Genomic DNA, 10291 nt, shown 5'->3' with positions numbered 1-10291 from the left:
CCGAGAGGCCTTGCTGCCCGGCCCCGCGAGCGGGCTGCGCCCCGCCGGCCAGGCCCTCACCCGGGCCCCGCCGGCGCTCTCGGGAGCGAGCATCCCCGCAGGGATCGTTAACACGAGGCGCCGCGGCTCGTTTAGAAGCCTAATTAAACAGACAGCACCCGGGGCCTTCAAAACGCSAACCTCCGAGTCCTGCCAAGAGCGGAGCGCTTCGCGTCGGGTTCAAAACCGCCAAAGGAAAAAGCTCCCCCCGCCCCGCAACAAGCTCCGTACGGATATCGCACGGAGGGAACCGAGCAAAGAAACCAGCCCAGGGAACGGCGCCGCCAGGGCTCTGCCACGTCGCCCCGCAGGTATTTAGGGAACAACGTGCCAGAGCAGGGCTCGGGGACGGTCTCCGGTTCGGAGCTCTTACCGTGCTCCACGGCACGGCTCCCGATTTTCCCGTCGCCGTCCGCATCCGGCAGCGCTCGGGCGAAATCCGTCTTCAGCCCGTTGGGGAGCGGAGTGTCGTGGATCGCGTTCTCGCAGGGCGCAGAGCTACTCCGCTCGGGGCTGGGGCCGGCGCTCCGCGCCGCCGGCGCGTTTTCCGAGTCGGCGGCTAACTCGGGAACGGTCCCGTTCGCCCACGAGTCCGAGCGTTCAGTTTTTGGGGCCGGGAGCTGGGTTTGGGGCTCAGCTGGTTTCACCGCGGCGCCTCGCACAGCGCCCGCGGTCTCCCGCGGGCACGCGGCGTCCTCCGCCGCTCGCTCCGGCAAGCTTTCGACGCGCGTCACCACGAAGATTTTATGGCCTCGGCCAGGACTGGAAACGGAAATCCTTCTCTCGTTTGCCTGGGGGGAAGTACAGGTCGGCGAGGCGGCGCAGTTCCCCAAGCTCCCCGCTCCTTTGGGATCGCGCTGCGACTCCCGCGCCACGCGCACGGGCTGTTCGGAGGGAAGCGGCGGCTGGGGCGCGCGAGCCACGCGATCAGAGTCGGCTTCTTCCTGCAGCCGGCCGAAGTCCTTCGCCTCTAACCCGGCGTCCGCCTCCTCGTCCGTATCCGAATCGGAGGAAGCCGCGCCGCCGTCCGCTGCCCGCTCCGCGTCCCCGTTCTCCTTGGACGCTGGGGTCTCCTCGACTTCTTCTCCCTCTTCGGGGGTGGACACCGCGCTGTCGTCTTGACTGTTCTCCGCAGGTCCCTCCTCCAGAGGCTCCGTCACGGTGATCTCCGGCATCGAAGCYGACTGCTGCAGTTTCTGTTCCTTTTCCTCCTTCTCCTTGGCCAGAACGAAGTTGCGCTTGCAGCCGTTCTGGATTTCCGCCAGCAGAGCCTTCTGGGTTTCAATAAAACTCTTCACCTGCAAAAAACAACCAACCAATCAACCAAAAATGCCCTAAGTAATTCAAAATGCAAGAGTTGAATACAAATTGCTGCGTTTCAAGACCCCCGATTTCCAAATAAACCGGATTCCMGGGAGCTTCCAAGAAACGAAGCCGTCACTGCTCGTGTCCCAGGGGCTGCGGGATCCCCGTCCTCGGGGACATCGGACGCGTGACCGCGCAAGACCCCGAGCAGCCTAATTTGGTCCCGCTTTGAGCCAGAGACCTCCGGAAACCCCTTCTGACCTACGTGATTTGAGATAGGAGCCACGGGATCACCGGGCACGTTGCCTGCCAGGACAACCCCCGTGAGGACAACCAAGCCTGTCCTCCAGCCTCTTCCTGCTGGAGGTTGAGGAGACCACGCGGAAGGAGGGTCGCGCGGAGCTCGGCGAGGGCGTTCTCCTGCACGGAGCGCCGTAGGACTCACAGCCTCCTTCTTGGGCTCCCTGTCCAGGTCGAGCCGGAGCAGCGAGTGGTTGACCTTCAGAGCCAGGGAGAGCGCCATGAGGCCGCCCGTTTTGATCTCGTTCTCCCGCAGGTCGAGGCGAAGGAGCCGCGGGCTCTCCGCGATGAACTCCGCCACGGCCACGGCGCCTGCGAGGGCGGAAAGAGCCTCCGCTGAGGAACCGAACGGCGGCGGCGGCGAGAAAGCAGCCGCACCGCAGGCTCCCCGCGAGACCTCAGAAGCAGCGTTTTTGGGGACGGGACGACGTACGCTTAACGCGCGTCGGTACAAATAACCGCCAAGCTCCAGCTCCCAGGCACGTGCGGACAAACTGAGCTTTTCATTCCGCAGGGCTCTTTGCGGGCGCAGAGCGCTGGGAACGCCCCAGGCATCGATCCTGCCGCAACACCCCACGGGAAGAGGTGGCCCAGGACAGGCCGCCCGCAGCGTTTTCTGCRTTTCAGGTACCAAAGCAGTCCGACCTCACGCGCCGCTCCGCRGTAAAYGCGGGAGGTTTGGCAAGGGCACCASCGCTTCGGTGGCGGGGAAAGAGCCCGCCGGGCCGCGGTCGGCGCCCGCTCTCCGAGGAAGCGCCTCCACCCACCTTCGCACGTCAGCTTGGTCGACGCCAAGCCCAGGCGAAGGACCGAGCGGTTGCCGATGAGCCCATTCTTCAGGTTGCGGACGCCTTCGTTCCCGATGGGGTTGTGGCCGAGGTTCAAGGTCTCCAGGCTCTGCGTGTGCGGCTGCGGAGGAAAAACAGGAAAACAGCACGTGCCAGAGGTGTAGAGACGCGTCCACCTCAAAGCTGAGTAGGTGGAAGCCAGGGCCTGTTCCTCTGCCCAGCGACGAGCCAAACCTTTGAGTCAGGGCACGAGCAGAGCAGTGCAGGTGGTGGCCAAGGGACAAGCAGGGTAGATAGAGGGGAAACGTGGAAAAGAAGGGGAAAAAAAAAAAAGGCAGAGGAAATGTTGGAGTAGACAAGGGGGATGGTTAGAGGCGATGGAGGCTGAGGACAAGGGAGCACGTCCGCAGGAAGGGACGTGCCAACGGGGCCAGGGTGAAGAGTCAAGGGAGGAGATGCCGCGAGCCTCTCTCCGCTCCTCGGCTCGCTGCCCTGACGGCGCCGCCTCCTCCGGCTCCGACACGGAGGGATTTTTCTCCTTCCGACGCAACGGCTCCGCAGCGTCTTTGCAAAAAGCCGGCGCGACCGGCCGGGTCCCCTRCCCCGGCTCCTCGCTTCGGCCGGACGCGAACCCACCCGGGGAAGCCCCCTCGTGCCGAGATCTGCTTACCAGCGTCATGCCCAGGTAAGACATGCCGGTGTGAGTCAGCTGGTTATTCCACAAAACCAGAGTGACCAGCCCTTTCCGCTGCTCCTTCAAGCCTTCGCAGATGTAAGCCAAGCCTGTAAAACAACAGCAGGCAGCACAAATACATCGTTTTCCGGGTCAGCCCCGCACCGGTCACGCCGCCAGCACAGCCCGATGCCGGCGTAGATAAGGTTTTAACAGCACTTCTCTTGCCGACAGCATTGCCCGCGCCGGCAGTAATCTTCGTGCGGGATTAAGAGGCGAAAACGTCCTTTAAACCATCTGCATTTCGAAGCGGGACGGCGTAAGCRCCGGGGGGAGCTGCGCTCCTCCACGTCCCCGCAGAAGGTGCGGCGGCCCGCAGGCATCTCCGAACGCCTTCCCTCCAAATCCCCCAAGCTGCTCGATTCTGTTGACAAGCCGCTTAACCTTTAGACCCAAGCAAAACACGTTGCTCCTGTGCGTGCAAACGCACGGACGTGCAATTAACTTCTTGGTGTACAACATTAATTAGGGGTAGGTTGGAGTCTTTAGAAAAAGATATGAAAAATATCCGGCAACACCGGGCTGGAGTCAAGACGAGCAGGGCCATCAGACTCCGTAGGTCGGCAGCGTCCTCTCGGTGACACTGCTGTCCCCCGTGTCCTCTCCCCCGGCCCAAGGGAATAAGGAGAGCCGAGCTCAGCAGCTCCATCGCTTCCTTCGAATCTCAGCTCCCCAGCGGCCGCGCTGGCGGGACAACAGCTAATTCGCAAATATTTCACGTGCGGCGAGTTAAACTGATGCCACCCGCTCCAAGCGCGTTTGGCAGGAGCAAACAGCTCCAAGCACTTGGCGTTTGGGGCCCTGAGGCTCCACCCGAGGCTCTCCCGAGCCTGCAGCGCAACCCTCGTCCCCTAACTAAATTCAGCAGGGAAGTTTAGCTCCCCCCGGCGATGTGCGAGGCTGTGGAGAGGCGACCAGGAGGAGAGAGGGTCCCTACGAGCTCTGGACACCCAGAGGCAGCGCGGGACGGAGCCGAGCACGGCGCCGTCTTTACGAAACCCGGCGAAGCGGAGGAACCAGGAGGGCTTGAATTTCCCCTTACTCCATCAAGGAGACGCAACAACTACAGGACGAGGTGGTAAAAGGGACGATCCTCAATCTTTCAAGCACCAAGACAGACTTACTGGTCTAGTTCTGCTCACTGAACAGCGGGTTGAGGGCAGGAGCCACTTAAATTGCTGTCAACACGCTGATTCGATAAGCGCCAACTCCGAAGCTGCAAAAATCCCAGAGCAACGTCAGGCAGGTGCCTTTGAGCAACGCCAGGCTACGCGTCTAAAGCGGCGGCTCGCTCTTAGTAAGCGCCCAAAGACGCGAGGGAAACCCCGACTAACCCGGCAAGCAACAAAGGCGCGCGTGCACCTTCGGGTGGGACCCACCCGGGAACGCGGGCGCCCGCAACAGCGCTGGCTACAGCCGACTCGGTCGCCCAACGCAACCGTAGCGAGGGCGGCCCGAGGGGCGACCGCAGCGCCAGCTCCTCCGACCGCGGAGCCCCGCACCCAGGATCAGCGGCGCTCGAAGGAAGGTCTGGAGCGGGACGCTTGCGCGGTTCCTGCCGACGTGTTAGGTTTGGCCTCCCGTTTGCTTCCCGAGAGCGGGAAGGAGAGAAGAAAAACAAGACCAAAGCTGTTTTGAGGAGATGGACATACCCAAAAGACCCAACTCGGAGGCAAAAAGCGCCTCTGCCTCTCTCTGCCTTCGTGAACAGCGATGAGCTGCACCTCATGACCTTGGCCAGCAACGGATCCGAGTTTCTCTCATGAGGTCTAAGCAGCTTAAGAGCCTTTAAAACCCGGGAGGTTTACCCAGCTCACGTCGCCAAAATCCTTTTCAAAAGGCTTAAGCCACTCTACGCACCCCTCTCGTTTCAGCTTCGTTTGGGAGCCCCCCTCGGAGCGGAGGCCGGGCCGCCGGCCCCGCCGCTCGCAGCCCGGCGCCCCGCGAGCCGGTTCCCTTCCGGCTCGCTCTTCCCAGCCTTAAACCCGCTTCAAACCCGCAGGGAAGCGGCGAGCTGCCGGAAGGAGAGGGCGCTTAGACCTGACCCTGCAGACGGGCCCTTCCCCGTCCGTCCGCCGCTCTCACGGCGGCCCAGGGCTATCAGTGCTCTTACGTCTGCATTAATAGCAGTATCGGGGGCTCTCCTTGCACGTGTTCCCTCTGCGCCTCCCTTCGCTTTTATTTTGGTAGCTAGATTGAAGAGGTGACACTGCCCGAGCGGTTCCAGCAGCAGCTTGGTGAAAAACAGGTCTTCTCGGATGGAAAGAGAACGAAGATTTCCGTCTCTTTTTAACCCAGGCTGCGACCCAGGAGCTTTTTCCTCCTCCAAGAGGCCTTGCACGTCGTTCGATCTCACGAGCGTCTCCAGAGAAGGAGAAAGAACCTGCCTCACCTGAGTCCAGGATATGGTTGTTCCGCAGATCTAATATCTGGATGTAGCAGTTGAATTTCAGCAGGTTGCCGAGCTGAGCGGAGTCCTGCAGCCCGTTGAGCTTGTTATCGGCCAGGTAGAGCTCCCGCAGGTTCATGTTCATCTTCAGGGCCGTGGCTGAAAAGCGGCAAACAACACTTCAGCTCGTGCAAAATTACAGAACAAAAGGCCGYGGGGAGCAGGGCAGCGGCACCCAAATGCCCACGATTTCCTGACACGCCGGGTAACTGGAGAAAACACGTCGTTAGCCTCGCTCGTTATTGCTGCCCTGTGTGTTTATGCAATTACTCACGGTTTATTAAAGCCTCGGCACAACGCGAGGGCCCGGGGTGCAGGAGCGGCCCGGCAGCCTTGTTAAAAGCACTCGCACTTGTCTTACCCCAAAACGATGCCACGCAGCTGCGGGCGAAGGCAGAAAAACCCTCACCCCCCATTAAGATCTCCGCGCCCGGCTCGCCGGCGGCGCGAGCCCTGCTGACGCCGCGGGCCGGCTGAAATCCCTCGCRGGCTTTCGAGCGAGGCGCGGGGCCGGGAATGGAGAGCTGCAGAAGCGCCTCCGTGCCGCGCTCCCGGCCCCGGCGGCAGAGCCGCGGCCTGCGYTCGCGCCAGCAGCCCGGGCACGGCCGGAGCCCGCGGTTTTATCTGATCAACGCCGGCTCACGCGAGCGGACGCGTCTCCTTTTTTCGCAGCCGGGCCGGGCGGCCTAATAAACAACGCTGCGACCCAGAAGACTCGGCCCCGCTGCTATCACAACACTTCCATTAGCTTAATGCCAGCAGTGATTTATCACCAATTCATTTGGCTAACGAGGGAGGCCGCCCAGGGCTGTTTTGCTGGAAATCCGGGGAAGGCGCAGCAAACAACCCACCTCCGAGCCTGGCCCCGCTTGGCACCGACCGAGAGCGGCGCCGCTGCTCCCCAGCCCCCGGAGCCCAGCAGCGAGAGGGCTGCAAATAAGTTTTAAGAGGCTTTTGCAAATCCCCGCGGAGGCCAGCGGAGAGTTTGGCGTGAACTCCACTCTCCCCCGCAGGAGGGGAAAATAAAAACAGCTCCGGCTGGAAAGGATTTCAGGATTGGTATCTGGCTTCCTTCCATATTCTAGGACACGGCTGGGCAACGCAGACATCCGAGCTCGACCGGCTTGTCCGGTTGGGCAAACGAGGACTGTTAATTAAGGCAGCGAGCGTAGGTGGCACCTCCGCTGCCCCCTCCGCGGGTTACTCACCCAGCAGCATGAGCGGGCGCCCGGAGAGGCTGGCGTTCTCCAGGTGCAGGACGACGAGGCTGCTGCTGATGCGCAGGGCGCGAGCCACGAACGGCGCCGAGTGGTCCAGCAAGGGAGTGTTGCGGGCGTCCAGGTACTGCAGACAGTTCGTCTGGAGGAGGAAGAGGAGGAGGAGGAGGAGGAGAGAGAAGCGTCAGTGGGCGGCCCCCGAACGCGTCCCGCTCGCCCTCCTCGAGGGAGCCCTCGGGCACGGCCGGTCCTTGATTTTCCCTTCTAAAGAGGCCGRCGCAGCTCTGCAGCAACGGGCGTCGCGCAGCGTCCGCCGCTCCGCATCCAAATAAATAAATAAATAACAACCAAAGCGCTCCGAAAAAAACACGAGCCCCGGGGGCACCTCCGGGCATTCGCCACCTCCTCCTCCTCCTCCTCCTTCGAGGTTGCTCTTCTCCCCGCGGAGGAGACCAAGRGGCAGAAGGCAGCGTGCCGCAAGCCAGCCGGCTGCTTTCCGCGCTGCGGCCAGCACGGCCCCAAAATGCCTCCGTGCTCCAGCTAAATAACTCTAGATACGCACCTTAYCCGGGCTCCAGCACTCCCAGGGAATTGCCTGACGCTCTCAAATCGCCCCAGCAGCCCGTCGCCGAAAACATACGGCTTTTCCCCATCAGTCCGAGCGGTTTCAAGGCCGAAACTCGGGCCAGCGACGGCGCTCCCGTGAGCACTTCTCGCTCCGGGAAGTCCCGTTTCCAACCCCTCAATTCTGCCCGTGAACCTTCCYCAAAGCGCCGCGACGTTTTGGGGCGTCCCCAAACCGCGGCGCGTGTATTTTAAGCGGTCGCCRCCATGCCAAGCGCCTGGCCTCTTCCAAACAAAACTCCACCTCCGCCCTTACGTATCCAAGGGCTGAATTGCCTTAAGCTCCCAGATTTTTCCATCTGGGAACCCGCMTCCTGCCACATTTGAGGACGCCGGTCCCTCGGCTGGGTGCCGGCGTCTGCTTTAGAGGAGCTGAATCATTCCCTGGGCTCTGCCGACTGCAGGCACCGGATTCGTGGGAGGGGGGGGAAAGGAAAAAAGCTGGCGGCGCAGCTCCGACACCCACGCGCAGGCAGCTGAAGCGTCAGCTCGGAGCCGGAGCGGCAGCGACAGCTCCAGACATCCCGGGCGACACTTTCACRTCGCAGCCAGGGCTAAAATTCCCGGGGCAGAAATAAATCTTTGGGCCGGGGAGGCGGATGTCCGCAGCTCCCGCGCCGCTCGGCTCCCGTAACAACCTCCTCCGCGCTCCTTCCTCCGACGCGGACGATTTTTCCGATCCAAACCGTCCGCGGCCGGCTTCCGCGGCCTCCGCCAGCGGTTTTGCCTGCTCCTTCGTGCCGCGCTCACGCTTGAGGCTCCCCAGCCTCGAGTCCCGCYGGCCACGTCAACCGGGACCAGCTCCGATCGCGGGTTTTCCAACTGGGATCGCACAAGGCCACGGCGGCAACGCGACTGGAAGCGCCGACGGTGCTAATTAGCGGGTAGAGGTGGGATCGGAGGGGGGAGCCGGGGAGGTTTTGCCCCTGCTCCACCTCGCTCCTCCGCTCCGGCAGCGAGCCGGCCGCTTCCCCTCCGCTTGGCTCGCCACAGGTCCAACGCGGGGGCCGGGGAAGGAYGCAGCGGGGCTATTTCTGCAAACACGCTGCTTCCTTCTCCCCTCCCCGAAACGTTTTTATAAACCAAAACGAGCCAAGGGAGCAAACGTCAAAAATAATCCACAGCCGCGCGGCGCTCCGAGCTGCTCTCCCCGCACGAGGCACCAAGCAACATCCTAGAGCGCCGCGGCAGGTGGGAAGCGCGATTTTCTTCCCGCATCGCGGCGCGGTAGCAGCGCCTCGACGCCCAGCTAGCTGCAAACGGCTGCAGCACCGCTCTGCACAGGCTCTAGTCACGTARTATCACGTTATAGTCTCAGCTCCGACTTTACCCGGGATCCGTTCTTTGCAACACCTGGAAAAGATGCTCAGAAAATTTTCCCCGAGCGCCCCGCGCCCTCCCCGAAGTGGATGCTTGCTGCAAATCAAGTTGCTCTGCGCCCCCCGGCTCTCRAAACAAGCCGGTTCCCAGCCTCCGACGTGCTGAATTTTGAGGGTTTGTGGTTCAGACGCGGCGCAGAGGTTCAGGAAGCCCGTGGCGAAGCTCTCATGTGGGCAGCCAGTTAACCTCAAACGCAGCCCAGCGCTTCCTGCCTCTCACCCTCCGTTACCAGCTCTTTCCAAATTGCTATTTTTTTTTTTTTCTGGACGGGAACTCTAAAGACGAAGACGCAATCGCAGCTACGATCTCCGGAAAAAGGAGCGCAGGCAGCGAGACGGCCCCGAAAGCGCAGAGGCGCCGCGGAAACGCCGGGGTCGGGAGCGCCGGGAACGCGATCCAGCCCTCAAAGCGCAACCGCAGCCACGAGAGCAGCTCGCTCGGCTCGCCCCAAAGCGCCCCGCGGCCGCGGCGCAGAGCGGAAAGCGGGCGTCGAAAGCGGTCAGGAGTCGGCACAAACCTTTCTCATCATGTGCGCGGCCGCCTGCCAGCCCCGGGTGCCGATGTGCTTGTTGAACGAGATGTTGAGGTGCGTCGCTGACTCGTAGTACTCGATCATGTCGAATAACGCCGAGGCGCCCTGGGGGAACGGGAGAGAAACGCACAAGTTGTCACCGGCCGCGTTAACACCGGGCGAAAACGCTGCTTTCTGGCGCCTCTTCGGAGAGGCGACTCGTTCTTCCGAGGCGCTAGGAACCKGCCCCAGCTGCAGCCCAAGCGAGGCCGCGGGGATCGTCCCGGCCGGCTCCATCCGCTCCGACCGACACCGCATCCCCAGCCGGTTCGTTCTCATTTTCCTCCTTCGCTTTTCCAAAGCCCGGACGAGCYGGTGGGAAGCCCGAACTGCACAAACCCTCCTTCGGCGCAGCGCGGGCCGCGACGGGAACGGACAGGGCAGAGGGGCACGGCGAGGGGTTACGTCGCGCTTTACCGCCAGCCAGAATTACACGGATCGCTTTCGGCGAAGGGAAAGCTCTCGCCCGCGAGTCCTTCAGGGCAACGCGGGCAGCGCAAATTCTCCGTTCGACCTCAAGCGCGAACGAACTCGCAGCTCAGGCGACGAGTTCCCGCGCCCCCGAGCGTGACGGCGCTGCTTAATCCATCCTTTCCCGAGACACGGTCTGGAGTCTAAGCGGCAATTCGAAAAGGTACAAAAGAAATCGGTGGAGGAGTTTGCAAATGCAGGAAAAGATCCTGCTTTTTTTTTTTTTTTTAAAAAAAAGAAGATGCGCTTTGCTGTGGTTGCAGGGAGATTTATAACGCGTGGATGTTAAAGCCAAACAAATTCAACACGACTTTCTACCGTAAATTAGGCACTCATCAGCAGGAAACTATTAAAGGGGGAAAAAAAAAATGTGGGTACGCTCGTCTGCCCCAGGGTGACTAAGTCACCGGTGTG

The 10291-nt window shown here is 61.9% G+C and overlaps 1 protein-coding gene across 1 annotated transcript in view; it reads right to left on the bottom strand.

Annotated features, from left to right (window-relative positions):
- The window catches only part of PPP1R37 (protein phosphatase 1 regulatory subunit 37), a gene marked incomplete at its 5' end in the record, with an annotated part of 17740 nt that overhangs the window by 1580 nt on the left and 5869 nt on the right, over window positions 1-10291 (bottom strand). The window contains 7 exons of the mRNA XM_085321903.1: window positions 413-1337; window positions 1790-1956; window positions 2412-2553; window positions 3103-3215; window positions 5558-5713; window positions 6823-6973; window positions 9353-9472. Of these exons, the coding sequence (XP_085178029.1) occupies window positions 413-1337; window positions 1790-1956; window positions 2412-2553; window positions 3103-3215; window positions 5558-5713; window positions 6823-6973; window positions 9353-9472 (1774 nt within the window). The remainder of the gene's footprint in view (window positions 1-412; window positions 1338-1789; window positions 1957-2411; window positions 2554-3102; window positions 3216-5557; window positions 5714-6822; window positions 6974-9352; window positions 9473-10291) is intronic.

This window comes from Rhea americana, unplaced genomic scaffold (genome assembly GCF_003343005.1).
Source record: "Rhea americana isolate MKP2758 unplaced genomic scaffold, rheAme1 scaffold_722, whole genome shotgun sequence".
NCBI classification, from domain to species: Eukaryota; Metazoa; Chordata; class Aves; order Rheiformes; family Rheidae; genus Rhea; species Rhea americana.
Note: the sequence above shows the minus strand (reverse complement) of the source record. Positions and strands in the feature narration are given on the sequence as shown.